At 43.0% G+C, this 24,559-nt stretch overlaps 1 protein-coding gene across 1 annotated transcript in view; it reads left to right on the top strand.

Moving 5' to 3' along the window:
* The window catches only part of stau2 (staufen double-stranded RNA binding protein 2), a 135,403-nt gene that overhangs the window by 11,788 nt on the left and 99,056 nt on the right, over positions 1–24,559 (top strand). Inside the window, exon 6 of the mRNA XM_034706321.1 lies at positions 23,554–23,713. Within this exon, the coding sequence (XP_034562212.1) occupies positions 23,554–23,713 (160 nt within the window). The remainder of the gene's footprint in view (positions 1–23,553; positions 23,714–24,559) is intronic.

The raw sequence follows: 24,559 nt of genomic DNA on the forward strand, positions 1-24,559 counted from the left end.
TTGTTGGCTGTTGGCTATTTACACTAAAGCCAGTTGAGACATGACTGGTCAGTACTCCTCAGACTCCAAACATACTACCCATACCAGACGCTCCAGTTAATAAACACTATATTTTTACTCTTCTTGAAGCCCACCCCCTCCTCTCTGGCCAAAGCCACACCTCCAAAAACACAAACACGTACTGCTGGCAGACAACAGCTGGAGTTTGAGTTGATGGGAGTTAGCGGTGGAAAGAGGGCGAATTACATTGTTATCTGTATCCAAAGAACTCATGTCTCATTCTCAGGTGAAGAAACTACCTGTGTTACCTTTGAGGGGAATCTACAAACATGGCTTTTGTTAGTACACATAGTTTTCAAGTTACCAAGTTGGCTTTGCAAAATGTGTAAACATTTAAACAAATTCACACAAAACAAACAAACAAACAAAATATTAAAATAGAGTCAGGGAAAAATAAGCCCCTATTTGGCCAATCTGGGAATAAATTCCTTACCATAACCTGTGAGTGTTGGTTTTGATAGAAAGGTGTCAGAACATCTCAGTTTGATGCAGACCAGACAGTGGGCCCATGTTGACCCCTGTCCACTACTGAAGGCTCTTTTAATGAGCACTTGATCATCAGAGCCGGACCACGAAGCGATGGAAGAAGGAGGTCTGGAGGAACGAGTTTGAGATATTGCTGGAACCTGGAACCTTATTGTTGGAAAAAAATAAAATCCAGGTACCCAAACTTTAAGCAGCTGTCACAGATTTTCTTACAGGAGTTGAGTTTAAATCTTTGCATATGTGTTATTAGAGACCTTTATTATTATTTTTTATTAGACCTTTATTTTACCAGGTAAAAATGTTTGAGAACCAGTTCTCATTTACAAACAGGAACACATACACACACATAGACATATATACATAAACTAGAACAAACGTGAACAAACAATGTGTGCAAGGTGTAAAAAAGTATGCATGTAAGTAAAGTCTCGAAGTGAACAGCAGCAGCAACAGTCACCTAAAAACCGTTGAAGTTTTAGCTTGAAGGTTGTGAGTGGAGTCAATAAACACATTGGTGAAGAATGTTTTGGGTAAGGAATTTATTCCCAGATTTTCACAATATTCCCAAACTAAAACACCTGTCCATGAGAAACGCAGCAACCACAGCGCCGCCTTTCCTCCCTCAGCTGTCGCTACAGCTGAAAAGCAGTCCCAATGTTCACTCTAGTCTATCCTCTTCCTTTTCTTGCTCCATGTTGCAGAAGTGGTCGGCGGGAGTGGAGGTGAAAACTTTGCCTTCTCTTTCTCTGTCAACTTCCAGCTGTTAGATCCAGCTCCTTTGGTAGAAACAGCTGCAGAACGTGCACAAATATATACGCACAGGTAGCTGCTTGATTTGCAGGAACATCACCCAATCATTGCACTCAGTCTGCATGAGATGATTGGGCAAACTTATCCACACCCTGCAGCTGCTACAGACACCAGAGTTCACTTTATTGTCAGAGCATTATTGGTCCTACATGCAATGATAATATAAAAGGTTTGTCAATTTATGTAACCCAAAGTGTTTCTACAACAGATAACCAACTCCAGCTGTTTATTCTTCTTTAAAGTACTTGAAGTCATATTCTCTCCTCACAATCTCCCATCCACTGCAGCGCTGCTTCCACTCACACGATGATTCATCCACTTTGTGAAAGCTCAGTTTAGAGCGTCTTACACTCAGTCGTCGTGTTGAGAGTAGAAGAAGCTCAAATGCAGAGAGAAAGTACTTCTTTGAGATTCTTTGAGGACGTGGTGTTGATTTATCTTTGATGGCCTCAGACTGCTTCGTTTCTTTGATCCCTCTGGCTCAGATGTGTGTCAGACGTGGTCCTCCGCTCCACATGTTTTCTAAACTGATGAACGTGGTGCCCTCATGGGGTCCCTCCGCAGCTCAGTCTCCGTCAACGCTCTTTCTTCCCTCCGTTTTTTTACTTACTGGAGTCATCCAGCCATTTCCAAAACTCCATAAAAATGCCACAGAGGTGCAATTAATGATTGGGCCTCCCTCAGTGAAAGAATGTGACTGAAGGCTGTGAGTGAGTCCACTTACCTAACATGAAGTCTGTTTTAGAGGCACAGCGTTAAAGTTGTTGCAGATAGAAGGCTTAAAGTTGGGCACAGTTTTACTAAAACATCATCTTTATATACATATTTGTTTTAAAGTAGTTTATACTCTGACATGTGTTTCAATATTATGATATATTTTAAACCACAGAGCGAGGTGACATATTTGTATCATGTGTCCTCTCAGTTTACAGAAACTGAGAGGACACATGATTAACTGAATAAAGAGCATTTATCCACGTTGGGTGAAAATGCATCATTTTCAAAAGATGGAGAGTGGCCTCCAGGTGGCAGTGTTTCCTCACTTTTAAAACCCTCAACCGCTGACTGAGGTATTCGAGCACCCATTTTGTAACAGGCGAAGAGGGAATTGTTGGTATTACACAAAGGTTTAAAGGGTATGGATCTGTGAGCTCTACATGTGCAGCAAACAAAGACGAGGGTTTCAAAGACATCAAAGTCTGCTGTGCGTCTTCCTTCAACTCTGGCCCTTGAAAGTCTTGCAGTCAGGTATTCTGATGCCAAACGTGTGGGACTTATTTTTAAGATGTGAGCATCTTGCCAGGAGAAGCCGGTGATTCAGTTAGTGTGTTGGGTAACTGAGTCAAGTCAGCAGACGGTCTAGCATCTGGCTCACATCTTCTCCTATCTGATCCATGCAGGAACAAACAGGGGGGAAAGACAAATGTCTGCATGCTAGAGGAGAAAATGTGTTTCCCAGCATCTGTCTGTCAATGTCATACGTCACAGTGATGAGCTTCTAAAGAGACGGGGTGTATCTCTTCCTTATGGCCTGTTTGTTTTCGTACGCCACTTTGGCCACAGAGCGCGGGGTGAGGGGACGTATGTGCATCTGAAACAGAAAAGACCTCCGAGTGTATTTCATCCCAAGGTCACTTATGTGTTCACCAGGTGTCTTTCTTTCACTGAAGTCGAGCCCCGGATTAATGAAAGCGAGACCTTCTGAATATGAATTCTCTTCATCAGACGACAGACGATGTGGCGGAGTGACAGGCCATCTCCACCATCAGTCACCTTAATGACGCTGCAGGGAAACGAAGGTTTCCATATGCCCGTGTCCTTACCTATTATGATGAATAAGAGTGATCCGGAGTCATGTTGATGGAGAATCCGCCCATTAAAAGGGCAGCCTGGCTCTGATCCATCAGCGCTCTAATCACCTCCAAGACCAGTATTGATTCATTCAGAAAGTGCCCTGATGAGGAGCTATAGCGTTAATATGAAATGAGCATTTATCAGTGTCTTAATGAATCTTATTTATGGTGAAGGGTCTGTGCATAATTTCTTACCATCCAAGTCTACTTTTAAATCTGCGCTGAGTCTCTGTTATCCTGCAGTCAGAAGCACGTCAGCCGGCTTTCTCAGACACTAAAAACACGCCTCAATGATTCAGGATTTCAACTTATTCAACACTTAATGTAACCTTTAATGAACAAGGAGAAACTTGTAGGGATTAAAAATCTCTTTATGAAGAGGATCCCGGCCAAGGCAGGCAGCAGAAGTGTCAACAAAGTTTGTGAGAATAAGCATCTGTACACGCAAACATAATACATGATGCATGACAATAAAAACTCCTCGCTCTCCACTTCTGCTGCCGAAACACTCATCCACGCCTTCATAACCTCCAGACTGGACATCAGCATCCTTTACGGCCTTCTCTCCACTGACCTCCAAAAAACTCCAATATATCCAGAACTCAGCTGCCTGCTTACTCACCCACTTCCGCTCCAGAGTTCACATCACACCCATCCTCCAGCACCTCCACTGGCTCCCCCATACAGCCCCAAATCAACTTCAAGATCCTACTTACAGCCCTCAATAACCTCCCCCCATACCCCATACCCCATACCCCATACCTGACCGACCTCCTCGAACGCCACTCCCCATCTCGCCCCCATTTTTATCTCTGCTCAGTTCTGATATTTGGAACAGGAAGTAAGAAAGGTTTGTGGCACTGAAGATTTTAAGTTCCTTAACTCTTCTGTCAGATGTTTCCTACAGCAGGGAAGGAGGTAGCAGACCTAAAATAGTTTTATTATGAGACTTTGCCTGTGTCTTCATCTACGATTTTACAAGGCAGACCATCCAACTGTGTCTGGTGCGTCTCCGATCCGATCTGATGGGTTTCTACTCTCATCAATGTGTTAACTTCCACTGGATCAGCTCCGTTGCGTTCCGGCTGCGTCTCTGATCCGGCAGGTCGGAACGCAACGGATCAGAAATGCAAGACTTCTATTTCATGGATGCTGGAGCAAGACGCATCAATCTTAACAGAGCAACTGGAGCGGGACAGGAAGTCAGGCACCAAAACAAAATAAAAACCTGGTTAATTTTCAGAATAAAACGACTGAGCCAGGCCTGGATTCAACAGGTCAGAGGTTTTCAGAGGACCATAAAGACAACATGGATGAGGAGAGGAGGAGGAGAATCCTTGATTCAGTGATTACCGAGGGAGAACCTCGGTCACACAACTCCAGCTGTCCGGCAGTCCTGCTTCGGACTGCAGTGGACAGTGAAGAGTGAGGGCGTTAAAAGTAGTGATGATCTTAAATGCTTAGTGATACAGTGTCCAGAGCTTTGAAGCTTTAATGAGAGGCATACATCGAGCAGCAGATGGCCTCTTTTAGAATTGAGTAAAAACAAGATTTGATTCTAAAATTATTTTGACCAACTGTTAAAGATGAGGCCTAACAGTGGGGTTCATGGATTAGAATATCAAGATGCACACTTGATCCGTGCACCCTTAGAGGTGGAGATTAAAGGCAGGTTCAATGGCTGATGTTTTTAATTGAAAACAGCATGACTTTTGTTTCGTCTGCGTTAAAACAACCTTCATATGATTAAAGTGTTGTGGAACTGTGTTGAAAGCAGACTGTTAGTGGATTTACTGAAACAGAGAAGGGAATTTCTGCCCACATGATTCACACAACTTATCAATGAATCAAGTAAACACTGAATCATTAGGAAATCTGGTGACATCAAGCTGTTTTCACAGACGATCCCAGATTCCCCTGTTATCAGTGGAACACCTTATTTAGAGACTCACAGCAGGCTCTTCCAGTCTGCCCATGACGCTCCCAGCTTTCCTCCTGCTGCTCTGGTCCCAGGGGGGGGCGGGGGTGCGTGCATCCTGCATTCTGTCAGAGCTGGAATTTTCAGAGAGGACTTTCCCTGTTAGAGCCAAAGAGAACAGTCAGAGGCCGCCCACCTCCGCCCAACCCTCATTTGGTTATGACCGACACATTTAGTCAGCTGGAGGAGTAGTGGGTTGAATGACTGAGGGTGCTTTGCTCTGTGACATTTCCTCCTGTGATGATGCTCAGATACTGGTCTGACAGCTGCTGCTTTCTCTGCAGGAAACAGTTTGGATCATGTGCACCAGGAAATATTCTGTACCTGCTCTACTGCTGTATTTGCCAGCCTGGAATTTTACTTCAACAGCAGTGTATACATAAGGCACCTGCTCTTTAAAACATGACCTCGTGTGAACATGTAAGGTGTGGCTTTTGAAACCAAATGGATTTCTGACCCACTTTACACACAGAGAGTTTGCATCCTCTTCTGGATCTTGCTTTTGTTTAATTTCAGCTGTATTACTCCTTACTCATTTCCTGCCCCACATGGCAGCAGCTTTAGAGGAAAGCTGATAAGACACAGTAAGCTACCTGCCGTGCATAAAACAGCAGAAAGTTGGGGGCGCTGGTGGCCTAGCGGTCTCAGTGCCCTATATACAGAGGCTACAGTCCTCGTTGCAGAGGTTGCTGGTTCGACTCCAGACGGCTTCAATGTACTGCATGTCTTCCCCCCTCTCTACTCCCCACATATCCTATCTCTCTTCAGCTGTCCTATCATAAAGACAAAAAGGCCCAAAAATATAACTTGGGAAAAAAAAAAAAAAGCAGGATAGAATGGCGGCTGCTAATGCAACACCGACACGTCCTCAAACTTCTAAAGTCTTTGAGGATTTCAGCCTCAACACAGACCAGGACTACCTGCAAACTCTGTCAAACTTTACAGTCATGCTCTCATTTACATTTTCAGTCCCTCACCTGAAAACCTTTCCTCTACAACACTTCATCTTTTTCCTCCTCCTCTCCGGCACCAGAGGAGCGCATTCATGTCACCATATGTTAATTCTTGTACACATAAGGCACTTTTCTCGTATTTCTGACCACTCAAGACTCTTTTAAAACACTCACATATGTCAGTTTAAACACACTTTCAAGCAGGTAGAGCCGTTGCAGCAGAGATGAAATTCCCTGCATTGCGAGCTTCAGCTGCAGCTGCTTGTTGCGAGTGGCTCTGCTCTGAAGTCACAGGGTAACACAGAGAGGAGGGGGGTCCAATCGAGATACGCTACTATGTTCACCTGCCACTTCACTTCTATCACATATACACATAGTTGGCCTAGTAAGCAATGCAGAATTGGGTGTATTGTTTTGGGAGCGCCCCACAGTTTGGGAAGCACTGCTCTATACACATGCTCAACTCTGACCTCCCACTTAGAGATGGACAACTATTAGGAATCCAAAAGTGACACAAGCAGGCAGGGGAGGTACAAAGACATATAAATCAAACTCCAAACACGTCTCTCATAAAACGTTATGCGACTGCAGAAAGGAGAATTGTTTCTCTGCTCTTATTTTAGGCCACACACCAGCTCTTTGACCGTCCTCTGCAAGAGACGCTTAAAGCAAAAGACTTTTTGATGTGTTTGGGCTGAACTTAGTCGTGTAAATCATCATTCTCCTTTTCAGAATATCTATGTTTGACATGAAAAGCAGAACCCACAACAGGCATCGAGAACAGATCTCAACAACTTTGCTGTGTTTTGCTCTTAGCTCTGCTCCTTGACTTGGCAGTGTCCTTGTATAATTACTGAAAACCTAACACACACCGCAGGAACTCCTGTGTGTGTGCTTGTGTGTGTTGATTTGCATGCTCGTGAAAATGATACAAAGAAGTAGTTTCCATGGAAAGATACTTGTCCTTGAAAGATGAATACCCTTCTCATGCCTGCAGGTTCTCAGAGTAATACCAGACAGAGAAAGCTGCAGCACGGACACAAAGAGCACACACACACATTCTCAGACACGCAGGTACAGGTATACTCTGTCATCTGCGTCTCTGATTGGACCAACCGGTCCCACTGAAAAGGATAGAGAAACATTTCCTCTCATGAATCAGATCTGCCCTAAGGTCCGCTTCACATGCAGTCGTCTTATTTATTTGTTTGTTTGTTCTCGAATAAATATTTGTATGATTTTATAACCAGCCTGTTGGGCTTTAAACCACAAACAGCTTTAACAGGACACTCTGTGCTCTTTCATCCACTCAGGCACAACACAGATATTCTTTTTCTTATCAATCCCATCATCACTGCTGTCCAATAATAAAAGATTAGTGCCAAAGCTCACAAGGTAGAGACTTCGGGGGAATAACTCTTTTATTACATTATGTTTTTTTGACTTCACTACATGTGTTCGTAAATCAGATGCATTCTCTCTGATAATTCATAAATTACATCAGGCGACGTGCCAGAACAAAGCATAATCGGTCCAAAATTGTACAAATGGGTGTAAACGCATAAAGCCGTGTTTTATTGTGCAGCCTGGGGGTGGAGGAGTGGAGTACAGCTCCAACATAAACAAATGCTTGGAATGATTTGTGCTCAACAGACTCGGTGACACAGAAGTCTGGTCTCTCCTTTCATCTCCTCCACTTTGAGTGGAGCTTGGTGTTTGTGTATCCCTGTGTGTCCTCCTCTTCTCTTTGTGCCTTGATGTATCGAACATAAAAAACGAGTTGAGAGCACAAAGAAAGACGCAGGTTACATGAGTAGAGATACCTTTATTTAAATCTGCTCTTTATCTGGCTCAGTTCAGTGAGTTACATGTGGAACCATGCTCATTAGCGGGAACTCTTATCTGCATGTTTGAACAAACACCACTTACTTGTATTGTTAACAAGAAATTTGTCGTAACTACTTGCCGGCCATCTTTATCAAAGGGATGACGGCTTGCTGCTGTGTTCCAGGCAATGACTGTACCTTTTATTTCTGCTCTTTGTGAGATCTGAAGCCTAAAACACTGCCTTCATCTGTGCAGACATACATGGCATTCACACCAGAGCTATTTGGTCTGCGGTAAACAAACCCTGATAGTCCGGTACGTTTGGAGTGGTGTGAAAACTCATTCAAACTCTAGTCTGCTTGAAAACAGGTTTCAAGGTTGGCTTAAAAGTGAACTCTGTTGTGAATGGTTTGAGGTGTGAAAGCAAAGCAGACCGACTGATACAACAAAGACGGGAAGCGGCATAAAGCGCATTGTGAGCAGAATAAAGAAACAAAGTTGCTTCATTGTTTATGTGAAGAATACGTTGGCGAAAGAGGATGGATTTCTTCTTCTTCTTCTTCTTCTTCTTCTTCTTCTTCTTCTTCTTCTTCTTCTTCTTCTTCTTCTTCTTCTTCTTCTTCTTCTTCTTCTTCTTCTTCTTCTTCTTCTTCTTCTTCTTCTTCTTCTTCTTCTTCTTCTTCTTCTTCTTCTTCTTCTTCTTCTTCTTCTTCTTCTTCTTCTTCTTCTTCTTCTTCTTCTTCTTCTTCTTCTTCTTCTTCTTCTTCTTCTTCTTCTTCTTCTTCTCCTTCTTCTTCTTCTTCTTCTTCTTCTTCTTCTTCTTCTTCTTCTTCTTCTTCTTCTTCTTCTTCTTCTTCTTCTTCTTCTTCTTCTCTTCTTCTTCTTCTTCTTCTTCTTCTTCTTCTTCTTCTTCTTCTTCTTCTTCTTCTTCTTCTTCTTCTCCTACTCCTACTCCTACTCCTACTCCTACTCCTACTCCTACTCCTACTCCTACTCCTACTCCTACTCCTACTCCTACTCCTACTCCTACTCCTACTCCTACTCCTACTCCTACTGGCCACCTTTTCTTCTTCTTCTCCTTCTGCTGGCCACCTTTATGTGGATTGATTCAATAGGATGTGTCTGATCAGGTTGTTCCTGACGTCACATTTGGTATTGAGAATTAATCACTGCCATGATGAGGTTTAGACCAATCGGAATCAAGTATTGGAAACAGAAGTGCAATAACAGAAGCTACTGTTCCATCAAAACGTGGCTTTAAATCGAAATACATCCCAATTTGCTTTTGATTTCCTCTGTCTTTTAGGTTCCAAATTCAAATGTCTGCCATTGAACCATGATGAATCGCTCTTTTGCTGTAGTACTCCCAGTGATTGGTCTCACCTTCATGTAGCTCTGAAGAACCAGTGCTCAACAGTTCCTAGTTATCAAGAGGAAATACCGCAATGCGTCAGACCAAACCTCTTTCACATTTCCCAGCATTGTTGCTGCTTCACGTCCCCTGCTTCATCAGATTCATCCTCTGTATTCCCATATGAAATATACTGGACCTCCAATTCTTCTGTGAAATTCCTCCTGAGCTGATAACAGATACCCTTTAAATGGTCTCATGATCCTGGGAGCATCCTCGGTGCATTGCGACCCAGGATGCAGATGCATGAAACACTCTTTTGTTTTTGTATGAAGGAACACATGATCAACCATTCTCTGCAAACAGCATATTCATTTTGCAGTTCTAGCGTACAGCCAGGTGTTTGGAAGACAGGGAGGAAACAGACTCTGAAGTTTTACCCACATTTTGAACTCGCTCCACATCCCAATCAGCATCACCATCCTGTGGTTGGACGTGTCACTGGAAGAGTGATGGAGAAAACAGAAATATCACAGATCTCTTACTTGAGTTTGATCTCAGCAGCAGCAGACAGACTGTTGTATAACTTCCTCCAGGGTTCACACTACACTATTACCATCAACTCATCTCTTTAGAGCACACACGAGTCAAAGCAAAGTTTGTTCTGTTAAGTGATGCTGCTCTTCTTCTTTGGTGGTCCGACCAGTCGAGCGCTCACAAGGAAGTGGGGGAACGTGAGCGACTGTATTTTACATCATGTAACTGGTTTGTGTTGCCTTGTCAGCAAAAGCAAACCACACTTCAGCTCAGACATGCTTGTGTTTATGGTGTCTCAGCGTGATGGGATGTTTCGTGAGAGTTTGCAGAGGAGTGTAGTTAGCTGATCTTGGATAAAATTAAAATAAGACAAACCACAGAACGGAGGAGGTTTTGTTGATAAGTTAACTAATTCTCTGAATGTTGACTCACAAAATTAACTAATTTCATAATTTCTTCCCATTTATGCTTCTCCTCCAAGATTACAGAGCAAAGAATTCATAGTTTTCAGTCACGTGACGAGTGTGGACGCCTGTTGAAGGGCAAAAAAGTTAAATGACAGCCTCTGTTGAACATTGCAGCACAGGATTGTTGATTGTTCATCTCTTCAGAATGAGGCGTATTTATATTTCTATCACCTGACAGCCACAGAAAAACAGAGACATGAAGAGAAACTTTAAGTTTTGGGCATTATCGATTGGACATGATTCTCTAATGCTTGAATATTGATTCACTTATTAAAAATCGAAGAGTTAATGTGAACATTATCTCATAGTAGTACACATTTTCATTATTTTCACTTGCCTGGTTGTAAAATGGTATTCCCGCCAGACGGTAGCTATAGAGCGTCTTTAAGCTGTTTTGCTAACCTCATTAAGTAGCTAACAGGAGAACAATGGTTACTTCATTAAATAGCAAAAGAAGAAAAACATTCGCGAAAGTTGCTGGAAATGCATATGTAGTGCTGTGAGATTCAGAAGCGGAGAAAATTGCTGAGACTGAACGTGGCCGTAAAAATTAAAACGTACACTGTACGCTGCTGCGTCACAGAAACACTAACATAAAGGTCTAGACAGATGCTGCAAGTGCCGCTACTTGCAGCACCTCGTACCGGTGCTGTTTAATGCGACTTCCACACAAACGGACCGTTAACGGGACTGGTGTGCCGTGGAGTGTTAACTTGTACTGCCTACACCTGCAGCGAAACAAGTGTCGTGTTAGTCAACGTTTCAAACCTGCTGTCAGAGAGCTCGTTTATGAATAATCACTGAATAAATACCAGGGATTATTGAATAGTATTATGGCTTGAAATGCCCATCCCTACTCACAACCTTTAAACAGTGTTCTTGCACAAACTTCATGTCTAACAAGGATCCTTCTCTTTACACCACTGCCAGGATGAAAGCCTATAAAAGTATGGACAGCTAAATGTATTCCCAATCCAGTCAGGTCAATAATGCTGCAGTTCGAGAGGTGACAGATGAGAAGTTCTTCATCATCAGAGCAAAGAAGGATGATATCATTCATGCAGATGGGTAAAGCCATCTCTCCCATCCATAAGTTCAGTCAAGCCTCAACACTAAATATTAACCTTCTCCTCACCTTACCTAAGACCACTTAGGACCCCACAGACTGGTGATGCTTTTAAAAAACACTTAAAGACCTTCCTCTTGAAAGAGGTTTTTAACTAATTTAAGTACTCTTTTTAAACATTTTCAAGTGTCAGAACGAGTACGACATGGATTAAACATACATGAATTACAATACTTCAACTTACCATTAATGAAATGTTCCAGGCTTCAATCTTCCGGGCATGTCCAACTGGGGTAAGGCCCCAGGGTAGACCCAGAACTCGGTGGAGGGATATACAGTATCTCCCGCCTGGTCTGGGATTGCCTTGGGATTCCCCTGGAGGAGGTGGAAAGTGTTGCTGGGGAGAGGGATGTCTGGGTCAATTTGCTTAGACTGCTACCTCCACGACCCAACCCCGGATAAGCGGAAAAAAATGGATGGATGGATGGAAATGTTCCCTCAAAGACGTGTGAGCTCTGATCGCTGCCGTAGTTTTGTTCCTTCAGCAGGGACAGTAGAGCGTCTAACACGGGACTTCCACCAGATCCGTGTCTGATCAGTCTCCGATCCGCTCTGTGCTCTCTCGTCCTTCAACACCCACCGGTTATGTTTTCGGAATCAACAGGAGCAGGATCACCGGACAGCTGGAGTCATGATCGAGGTTTTCCCACTGCAATTACTGGAACAAGAATTCTCCTCCTCCTCTCCTCATCCATGTTATCTTTCTGGTCCTCTGAAAACCTCTGACCTGTTGACTTCAGGCCTGGCTCCGCTCATCATGACGGTTTGTTGTTGTAGTTAAGTGAAATACGATCTGGTGATAACACGGAGTGTTTTATTCTGAAAATGAATGTTTGATGTTTTAATTTTGTTTTGGTGCCTGACTTCCTGTCTCGCTCCATCTGCTCCATAAGGTTGATAGAAAATAGAAGTCTTGCGTATCTGATCTGGAGGACTCCGACCTGCCGGATCAGAGACTCAGCTTGAACGCAACAGAGCAGATCTAGTGTAAGTTAACACATTGACTAGAATAGTTGGATCGGAGACGAACCGTAAACGGATCCAGTGGAATTTGGCCGTAATAGCATTTATCCACAAACTCCTCCTCGCTGGATTTTCTTTCTCAGATGGATTCTTCAGAAGAACGACTTGAGCATCAAACTGAACCAAGACTGTCAGGCATTTTTTCAAGTTTTTAAACACGTAGTTGGCAGCAGAGTCCGGTATTTTCCCTATAGCATATAGCAGTCTGAAGCCCGACGGGGGCTCTTCCATACATGTGACGCCTCGTGACAATTATGAATAGTGCTAATAATCTTACATCATCCGTGCTTACTGTAGATGTTTCTGCAGTTATTGTTCTTTTAAAGAAGCAAACTGTGAAATATGTTCCCCTAAAAACGTCCTTCTAATAACTGAGGGGAAAATCATTTACAGGCCAAATAAGTTGTGTAGGGATCAAGTCAGAACAATTTGGCAATAACAAATTCATATTATTCCTCTCAGAAAATGGCACAGGAGCATTTTCCAACAAAGCAACTCGTTTTCCACTCTTAATGACAATGCATATAACCCAGCAGGCCACAGTGTAACGCTGTTAATGAGGACAGCAGGGTCTGATTTGAAACTGAACCTGAGCCAGCCATCCCCCCTCAGTCAGCCGTTGGCACCAGAAGGGCACGAAAAGTTGTTTTTTTGTTTCGCTTTGTCACATAAACGCACACATGGTGTAACTTTTTGCACATATTGGAGAGTTTTGTTCCCCTCTGATATTTTTCTGTGCTTGAGTCGTCAGAGATTTTCACACGAGGCTGTTTTCTGTAAAATGATTAGAGATCAGTTTCCACTGGTTGTTTTTATTACACGCACAATGATATCAGCTCTTGTTTTCTGACTTATTAAGCCGGTTTGATTTTTTTGTTCCCTCTGGAGCATGCTACCTGTCAGCTCCAGCAGCGTAAATCTATCATGTTTGGAAACAATACTTGATGTACGGCTGTGACTCAGCTATAAAGTGTGGCAGGAGAGCCGGGGGTCGGTTTACACGGGCCTGCGAATACTTGTGAGCTCGGCGTGGAAGGAGGGCACAGAGGCAGCTCACTGATCACAGAGCTTGCACAAAGAAAGCTATAATCCCTTGTTCACTCAAAAGTGGAACCACAACAAACAGTAAACACAGTGAACACTGTCAGGATGGACACTTTAATTAAAATCAGTTATGAAACCTCTGTTTTTTATGCACCGTGTCGGCTCCTAATCCTTGATAAATAGCTGTTGTGGGTACAGGCAGCGGTAGGAGGAGTCCATATGAGACACCAGCTGTCTGTTGTATACACACAGCTACATTACACAAGAGGGACAGAAGGTAACGTTTGAGAAAGAGAGGGAGGAAGAGAGAGAAAGAGAGAGCTGTTAGTGAAAGCTTTTATTTTCACATTTCTCACCTGACTGATTTGTTAATTTAACATTTTCTGCTCTTTGATTGACAGTTAACCGCTCAAATTCACACACTTTTTATTCTGCACCTTTACCGTGAATGAATGTTAATCTCTGAGTCAGAGCGGCCTCAGGGGGCAGCTGATTGAATATCGTGTGTTGTGGCTTCTCTGAAACCGCTGCAGCTTCTCATTATCACTTTGAACGTGCCATCAAACAGGCTGAAACACCTTTAAACACTCATCTGTGCCTCCTTTGTAAAGTGTTGCATAATAAACATGTGTAAATTAACAATGGTAATGTTTCTCCTCGGCTAAAGCTGGGGTATGTTTTTTTTCTTCTGTACAGTATTATAGGGCTGGGTGAGAAACCATCCTATAACATTCAACTTGTTACACTGGACTTCCACCAGATCCATGTCCTGTTCGTCTCCGATCTCCTGTGTGACCAGGGTTTTCCCGCAGTAATTACTGAATCAAAAAACTCCTCACAGGAGCTTTAATAAACACAACATAGCCAGAAAAATGTGCGTCGACTTTACAAACCAGTGTTTTGAAAATCAACTCTAAAATGAATCATAAAGTCTGGAACAGAAGTCACTCCGGCTGGCTTTGGGGTCTCTCAGAGGGAGCAAGGTTTCTTCAGATGGAGGAAGTTTTAATAATGTGTAAACTGGTTATTTTAACATTATGTCATTTAGAAAACCATTAAGTCACCTTGTTCTATTGTGGCTTTTTGACTTGTTTGTGTGCAGGGACAAACCGTCTGCTCATTAGTGTTTTACTCTTCCTGTGTGATGATTACCACAGAGTTCACAATCTGCAGTTTCTGTGGACCTGAGTGGCTCTGTCTTCTACCATCCATGTTTGTAATCCTAATTTCCACCGCTATGGTAGTTTATCTCAGCCACTGCTAGCTGCTTGACTAACGGTCATGATGCCACACATCCAATATGATGCCTTAGCTAGTTTATAACACCATCTTCTGGGTAAATTCCTGACATAATGAAACACCTCTCTGCATTTTTACTTGTATGTAGGACATATCTCATTTGTAGATGAAACAAAAGGTGTTAAAAGTGCGCCTTACGGCCAAATTCCACCAGATCGGTGTCCAGTCCGTCTCCGATCCGTCATGGCACCAGATCTGATAGGTTTCCATGTGTTCACTCCCTCTGGATCTGCTCTGTTGCGTTCTGGCTGGGTCTCTGATCGGGCACGCCGGAATGCAACGGATCAGATACGCAAGACTTGTATTTCTGCCGGTTGCCGGAGCTTGATACATCAATTAGCACGACGCAGATGGAGCAGGACAGGAAGTCCTGTTAATTTTCAGAATAAAACAATCTGTGTTATCACCAGATCGTATTTCACTTAACTACAACAACAAACCGTCATAATGTGCGGAGCCAGGCCTGGAGTCAATAGGTCAGAGGTTTTCAGAGGACCAGAAAGACAACATGGATGAGGAGAGGAGGAGAATATAAATTAATTGGAATTACCGCACGAAAACCTCGGTCGCAGGAAAACCTCGGTCACATGACTCCAGCTGTCCGCATTCCTGCTCCGTGCTGCAATCTGAAAACACAAACAGTGGGTGATGACGGACGAGAGAGCACAGAGCCAGACCGCAGCAGATCAGAGATGGACTGGACACGGATATGGTGGAAGTCCTGTGTTACACACGGAATTTACAGAACTACATAAGAGCATGTCTTTATTTATCTTTAGTTTTATAAAGACTGAACTGTTACACACTCTTTATTCTCTTTGTTTGAGTGTGTGCTGGATAGATTGTGAGTCTAGATGACGTTGCAGGCTCTTGGTGTGCCTCCGACCTAGTGAGCTGGGTGGGACCTGGTCTTTAAAACAAATGGACGGTGTCGACACTCCCACAACTCGATGGCAACATTTTCATACAGGCAGGTCTCTTCAGGCTAAAGGGCCAACATAACAAAGGAAAAGTACTGTGTGTATATGGGCACAATGTTGGTCTCACTCTGCTGATGTCATCGTCCGATAATCAAACAGCTTACAATGCAATCAAGAGCAGCAGATGTTTATTTTCACCGTTATTGTCATGCTAAACACGCTGTTTGTTTTCTCTGATTTGATTCTTCATTCATTTTAAACGCCGCTCGTCTGCTTTTGTTTCATGTGCCGGGGAAAGATATTGCTTAACAAGCAATCACTGACGAAAACATCATTTCATGTAAAACCGCAGCTCTGCCATGAATCAGCTGCTCCCATGTGGCTCAGCGGTTTCTAACCCCAAACAGGGCCCGGAGATTTCTGAATACGCCCCCCTGACACCGTGACAGTTGATGTTTTGAGCGCTGTGTTTACTTGACTACATGGACTTTCTTCTCACACCACTGTGTATTTTCTGCATTAGCATGTGCGTGAGGCAGAGGGGCAGGACAGCAATCAATGATGGACACCAGGAATGAAGTATGGGAGTTTGAAGGGAGAGAAAACAAGTACAGCTCTGACAGGAGATTGGAAGAAAGTGCAGCTGGTGGAGGAGTGAGCCCGTCCAAATCTCTGTCACCCTCCAGCTCCCAGCACCGCTCCGTCCCCTCCACACGGCACAGGGTCGGATGTGTTGGCTCATGTGTTTGTAGCTTTTGGTTTGGTGAACACAACTGTTTGTGTTTGCATGAGAAGCCCGTGGAGTGTTGGTGGTCGAGCTCGGTGACACTGAGAGATGGAGAGGGCCATTAGCTCCCTCAGTCCCATCATGGTTTTGTTTTGTTTGGTTGGCCCACATTTTCCTGTCTGCTGCTTTTACAGTCGTAGAAAACACATGTTTCTGATCTTAATACAAGAGAGAGCCACAAATATGCTTTAATTAACCACGACCAGTAGCAGAAGGAAAAGGAGGTCTGTACTAATTAATGCAGCTTAACATTTATGTAAATGTACAACCAAATACTTCCCTCCTGTCTCGCCTTTTCCTTAAGTTGAATCTGTGTTTTTTACCGTTTGGTGCTAAGCAAGAAATCAAAGTGTGAAGCTGTCAGTGGATGTGAAAGTAGTTTCCCTTTTAACTAAAGCACTATATTGGACTGTGGATGAAACACTCTGAAGATGTCTCGTCCCTCTAAGTTATAGTTTCATAAAGTTGAGATCATAAAGATCATCCATTTGATCAAGACGCTGTGAGAACTGCTTTTTATTGTTAATAGGACTCAAACGGTTTTAAGATTGCTAAATAAAGGAACTTTAAATGTGCATTTAAAGATGTGATTAATTGTTAATGCCTGTTGAGATGCAAGGATTAAAAAAACACTCTTGCACGGGACTTCCACTAGATCGGTGTCCGGTCCGTCTCCGATCCGCTGCAGTCCGGCTCTGTGTTCTCTCGTCCGTCAACACCCACCGGTTGCGTTTTCAGAACACATCACGGAGCAGGACCGCTAGACTGTTGGAGTCATGTGACCGAGGTTTTCCCGCGAAAATTACTGAATCATGGATTATTCACCTTCAGAGCGAATCCCACTTCTTACTGAACCGACACAGATCTGGTAGAATTTGACTGTAACGGCCAAAATCCACCCGATCCGTGTCAAGTTTGTTTCAGATCTATCACAACACCGGATCCTAATAGTTTCTATTCCAGTCAATGTGTTAACTTCCACTGGATCTGCTCTGTTGCGTTCCGGCTGCGTCTCTTATCGGGCAGGTCGAGGCCCTCCGGATCAGATACACAAGACTTCTATTTTTGCCGGATGCCGGAGCACGACGCATCAATCTCAACAGAGCAGATAGAGCGGGACAGGAAGTCAGGCACCAAAACAAAATGAAAACATCCAGTTAATTTTCAGAATAAAACACTCTGTTATCACCAGATCGTATTTCACTTAACTACAACAACAAACCGTCATGATGAGCGGAGCCAGGCCTGGAGTCAACAGGTCAGAGGTTTTCAGAGGACCAGAAAGACAACATGGATGAGGAGAGGAGGAGGAGAATCCTTGATTCAGTGATTACAGCAGGAAAATCTTGGCCGTCTGTCTCCAATCCGGACAGGATATGGATCTGGTGGAGTTCTAATGTAAGTATTAAAGCAAAGGTTACTATCATTGTGGTTTCAAACATAGATTGCTGTAGGGATGAAGGGCTGCAGTTTCCTCCAAACAAAATGTGACTTGTTGTGAGCTCAGGAGCCAGAATGGGAGCTTTATGACCAACATTGCTGCATTTGGTTTTCATTGCTGCTCTCTAAAGGTTGCACTCCATGTGTTCCATGTGCAACAGCTTGACCATGACATGTGTTGCATCACAGGCAGAGACATTTTCATTGGATGTACTCAGTAGCCTGTAACAGCAGGCTGTGAGACCATGATGATGCTCTGTGGGTTCTTCCTGTCATCATACAGCATCGTGTATTGATCCAGTTGAACTGAAGACGTTTCAGTAATATTTATGAGTTATGAGCTGTGGACAGCAGCGGCTCTTAGAGATGCCTCGAGTGTTAGCAGAACTGCAGAAACTGGAACAGCGAGACAGTGGTAACCTGTATACTCATGGAACAAATCTAACACATGCAGTATGGGGAGAATGAGCTTTTTCCCCTAGAGAAGAGTTTCTCATGCCAGAGAAGAAAATAGTTTCCAGCCAAAATGTCACCCTGTCATTTATAGTAATAATTACAATACCATGTCTCTGTATTCCCAGTAGAGCTGTGTGTGGGCTCAGAAGCTCCGGCGTTTCCTCCTGCGTCTGTCTCTGTGTGTGTCCGTGAATGTGTCTTTGAGTGATTAAGATGAAATAGTAACCTTAACAAACGTATCCCACATTAAAGGGAGCCGCAGGGAAGCTTCTGACCTCAAAGTCAAATTCATTACTCACTGCTGAGCGCTGATGAGTTATCATTTGATTGAGCTGCGGCATCCGTCTGGTTTTTCTTTCCCTCACACAGTCGCAGCGGATCAACACACACACACACACACACACACACACACACACACACACACATACACACGCACAAACGCACACACACGCACACACACGCGCACACACACGCACACACACACGCACACGCACACACACACAGTCGCACACGTCATCCACCAGACACAGCGGTGTTTTTTCCCTCTATTTTTTCTTCACACCCTCCCCACAGGTGTCCTGGTCCAATTCCCTCACTGCAGTAATAATAATAACAAAAATAATAATTGATAACACAGACGAGGCAGATCCAGCCAGCCTGTGCTGATTTTTGTTCTAACCACAAAGCGCTGACGTGATTTTTCTGCTTTTTTTTCTGTCTGCGTTATTTTGAAGTGTGTGCGTGCTCTTGGCTGGCTCGCTTGTGTGTAAGCCACCACTTTCCCACGTTGTAGAGTAGGGTCTCCCACAGGCCTCTCTCCATGTCTTTCTCTTCTCTCTCTCTTGACTTCCCCCCTCTTTCTCTTTCTCTCTCTCCTTTTCTCCCCCTTCAGTCACTCTCCTCTCTCTTACTCTCCCTCTCCTCCTCTCTGCACCTGTACTCAGCGCTCCAGCCCCAGCTGCTCCCATCTCAGCTCAGCGCTGTTGGCTGGAGCCCATGTTGCACTTGGCATGTCCTCTGAGACCCTGGGGCCACACTTGACGTGCGAGGGCCAGGCGGGCCCCCGCCCAGGGAAGACTGGGAGCAGACGGATGAGAGGAGGGCTGAGGGCTGGAGAAAGACCTGCTGGAATTCTGGGAGTAAAATGCTGACTCATGGTTAGGCCTGCGGTGTAGGAAACAGAGGAAAGACATGAAAAGATGTTTACAGAAATGACGTATGTGTTCTCAGGAGTTATCTTGTGAGATTTACTGTAAGTGGAGAGGCAGAATTTCTGGTATTCTGATGTAGGAATTCTCAGTTATGCTTTTAGTTTGAAGCTCCTCTGGGGAGGTTATAGCTGGTGATGAAACAGACTGGAATTAATATTGGTGTCTTTACTTAACTTACAAAAGCTAATAAAACCAGGAGTGAGAGAGTTTCCTGTTACTAAACTGTACACTCATTTTTCAAGGTGTTCACGGGTGTAACTATACACTCGACTTATGAGATATTACAAAGCGGCAACCTCTGGCTGCGAGAATTGAAGCCAATGCGGAAGTGTTAAAAACTGCAGTTTCTCAAATGTCCGCTTGAGGCTGGCTTCAGAAGTACCCGAAACCACATACACACCAATTCAAAAAGCCGATCTTTACAGCAGAAATAAACATGTTTCCAGTCTGGTTCAAAAAATGAGTGTAGTGTGGAAAACTAATTTCTCGATCGGCACACACTGTACGGGGGGTGAATTTTTTCATAACACAGCAATTTAGAAGATATTAGGTTGCAAGTTTTCCATTATGAGAGGCACAGCTGACTTGAATGACAGGCGGGAACACTTACTTTTGTAGTTTTGGCCTTTGTTTCTGTCCTTTGTGATACCACTGTTGAGCTCCAAGAACATGGCGTCATCGCTTCATGGAGCAAGATCGAGCATCGCATCAGACAGCTTGTGTTCAATCCAACAATTCAGTCTTATTATCTTTCAATACCCTTCGGGATGAAACACTAAAATCACCCAAATTGTTCTCTTAAGCTTGATAGATGTTAACAGTGGACAGATTGGATCATGGTTTTAATGATGCCTTTGTTTTCTGACTGCTCGTGTTTCTTTTCCCATCTGGGACAGTCCTGGGCTCATGTCCAAATCTAAACCACTGAACTGTTGATTACTGTGTGATTACTGCCAGCAGGAAGGATGCCCAAAACTACCAAAATAAAATCTGATTCACATTTTATCGAGATTAAACTGTTACTTTTGGTAACATTGGCAAACCCAGTAGTCAGTGTGAAAAACTACCTGATGGTTTTTTTTTTACAGTTAATCTGAAATCCTCATTAATAAACTTTTTTGCAGCTAATAGATGTTTTAATAATAAAGAATGCACTGGAAATATTTTATACTTTAAAATAGAATTTGTTCAATTTTGTAGTTTGAAGTGAACATTTTCAATACATTTTCTTTCTTTTTTTTCTTTTTTAATATATTTTTTTGGCCTTTTTGCCTTTATTTTATAGGACAGCTGAAGAGAGACAGGAAATGTGGTGAGTAGAGAGCGTGGGAAGACATGCAGGAAATGGTCAACCGGCTGGGAATCAAACCGGCGACCCCTGCAATGAGGACTTTAGCCTCTGTACGTGGGGCGCTTAGACTGCTAGGCCACCAGCGCCCCATTCAATATATTTTCAATACACTTTCAAACACACATTGACTCAGCGTCCTTCAATGAAATATAAAATATTTGGTTAGCTCTGATCTTTCATCAAGTTCTATGAGAGGGTCAAAAATGTATAACCTGATATTCATGTGTGTAAGTATCTCGGGTCTTGTGATGTGACTCGACGCAACACAACCTAACCCAACTCTACACAGCCTAATGCAACAGGACCTACTGCAATGCAACGCAACATGATTTAACTAAACACAATCTAATGCAACCAACCTAACACAACGCAACATAACCTAACGAAAAATGACCCAACGCAAAGCGACCTAACTCAACATGATTCAGGGAAACGCAAGCCAACACAACGCACCTTTAAAGCCATACACAACCTCGCCCCTCCATATCTCTCTGACCTCCTTCATACTGCCACACCCGTCCGCACCCCCAGATCCTCCTCCTCCATCCATCTCACTGTCCCCCCTGTTCGCCCTTGTTACCATGGAGAGCAGAGCCTTTAGCCACTCTGCTCCCCAGCTCTGGAACTCTCTCCCACGTGACCTCTGTAATACTGACTCACTCCCACATTTTAAATCAAAACTCAAATCTCATCTGTTTAGACTGGCTCACTCCATCTGACCACAACTCTATTGTCGATTCTTTTAAAACTTTTTTTAATTGTATTTTATTACTGTTTTTTATTTAAACTCTGTTTGTTTTAATGATCTAAGATGACCTAAAGTGTCAAGAAAGGCGCCTACAAAAAAATTGCATTATTATTATTAACATGACCTAAAGCACCTCAATGCGTCCTAACTCAACAATTTAAAACCTTTGCATTAATGCAGTACTTTGGATCGTTTTTGAGTTAAAACATTTCAGTCAAATCCAGCTGCTGCAGGACAGTCAGCTTCCTCCTACACTCAAAGTTGCAGCGTGGTCATCACAGCCAGACTTTGTAAGCGGTCCCAATTTTTAAAAATGGTACTCGTTTAAATCTTTGTTGAAATGGGGAGAATAAAAGTTAGTTAGCCAACTCCATGAGATGACGCGTAAGGTTACAAAGGTAAATGTCATACTGATGTGTTCAAGTGTGATGCCAAGAAAGAGAAAATTTTGGTTTTGGGGAGAAATTTGAACAAATACGGATGTTTGGAAGATAAATGTATTTGTTTCACTTAAAATCAATATCACATGACCTGTTTGACTTCCTTTGCCAGCTCTATAATGCATCAATAAAACTACTGGTGGCAAGATTTTCTAAAGCAAATTTGCAAAATAAAACAAAAATCTATATCCTTATCACTAAAAACAAGCTTGAAAGTGACTGAACATAATGAAAAAGTATCCACTCATGTTCATATTAGTAAAAATGTACTTTTCACGTCCTTATGGGGTGATTGCGGCAAATGCAAATCAATGATTTATGAATTTTCATGTTAAAAATAAATACTTTTTTGTGTTTATTATCAGTTTAAGACATGAACATATATAGAGGGAAGTGTTGGTTTATATCAAACATGTTAAAAAAAAAGTGGTTGTTGGACTCTGTGACTTGAGAAAGTCAAAAATTAATGACCTGCATGTGTGCTGCTGTGAAAAGGACTGCAGGAGTTTCCAGTGCACACTACTTTTCCTGTCTTACATGTTTGAGCTGCTGGATTTTAAAGCTTCTTGGGTTCCCCAAATTCCAATTAAGTATTAAATCTCACATTTCAGTGCCAAGCAGGATGTTTTGCTGTGGCTGAAAATGAATACATATGTATACTGCATTTATGTCAAGCTTGTTTTAATTTTCTTCAGCATGTAGAGAAATAAGCTCTGTGAAAATATTGAATACATTTTGGCAGCGGTCACAGTTCCATAAATCTGAACTGCTGTTCTCCATTTGTTTTCACCACACATGCTGGCTGTGTGTCCTCATGTATGTAAGCGTATACTGGCAGAAAAAAAAGAGGACAGGGAGACGGATATTAAAAAGTTTGGATTCCTCTCTTGTCTTGTTAGCTTTCCCACTATTTCTCTTTCCTTGTCGTGGATCTGGCAGACACTCTCTGCCCTTTTCCCCCCAACCCAGGAGGGGGTATGACACACGCGGACTCGCAGACCTCTAAATCTGCTGGGTGACGGCTCAGTCCCGCTCTGTCAGGACCCGAAGAATGAGAGGAGAATCTATGATCGGGGCCAGAAGAAAGAGGAGAGGATATATATTTCTCTGGGCTTTGTTTGGCAACACTAAGATTAGATTCAATAGCAAGACATCAGTCAAGTGGTTGGCCAACAGGCTATTGTGCAGTAATTGACCCTGATGAAGTGGTGGGCCTTTAATTTGGGAACAGTGTAAACGGCTGAGATTGATAACTTGTTTCATAAAGTCAGAGCCTCTCCCCTCCCTTGTTTTTCTCATCATATCCTTTATCTTTTTCTGGATTTCTCATAAAAGTATAAGATATTTACCAATAACAATGTTTATTTTCTTTCTGCTGTATCGTAGGTATCATTATCCAGTTCCTAAGATCTTCTACGTGCAGCTGTCTGTGGGAAGTCACGAGTTTATCGGAGACGGACGCACCCGCCAAGCAGCCAGACACGACGCTGCCATGAAGGCCCTGCAAGCGCTGCGCAATGAACCCATCCCAGAACGGCCCCCACAGGTAAACAATTTAATAAACACCAACAGGTAAACGAACAAATAAACACCAACAGGTGGTTATTAGCTTATCTTCGTACAATCCCTGTCACCTGGTTTGTAAGGATTTTGGAGCAGTTCTTGTTTTAGTATCACTGTTATAATGTTCCCACAACCTTTGCCCTTGTTGTAGTATACAAATGATTCTGGTCATCATTTTGTATTATTCATGAACCCTCTGAAAAGACCAAAATCAACAGTAAGCACTCCTTCAGGCTTGAGGAAGTCTTTTTAATGTGTGGCAAATAAACGTAATCATTGCTAAAATAAGGCAGCGCAATTTCTTTTAACAGATGGGATGTGTCATTTTTAGGAAATTCATATAGAAGTTGGGGGGACTGCCTAGAAGCACACTACTAGCTCATGTTTATTAAGTGAGAGCTTGTCACATTATAATACTGGAAAGCATCAAACTGTTGATACAACTTTTCAAATTTCACAACTTTTTCTAAGAATACTGACGTCACGTCCACACGTATGTGGGTCTTTTTGAAAATGTAGTTTTTCCTCTGCGTTTGGTTTTACGTCCACACATGAACTGACTTTTGGTCACTTAGTTTTTAAAAAAAGCCATGGTGGAGATTTTTAAAGACTCTGTGTTGTTGTTGTCATGTGGACAGCAAAGACGAAAGTTAATGAAACGCTGACATACCTGCGCATGGCAATTGTTGTTTACATGTAGGGATGTCCCGATCCCCATCTCAACTATCGGATTGGAGCCAATCTGGATGTTTGTTAATTGATTGGTGATCGGCATTTGAGCCAATTATCTCATCTGATAATTTACTTCCGCTGTCACAGAACACAATTT

Source organism: Notolabrus celidotus, chromosome 17, assembly GCF_009762535.1.
Source record: "Notolabrus celidotus isolate fNotCel1 chromosome 17, fNotCel1.pri, whole genome shotgun sequence".
NCBI lineage: Eukaryota > Metazoa > Chordata > Actinopteri > Labriformes > Labridae > Notolabrus > Notolabrus celidotus.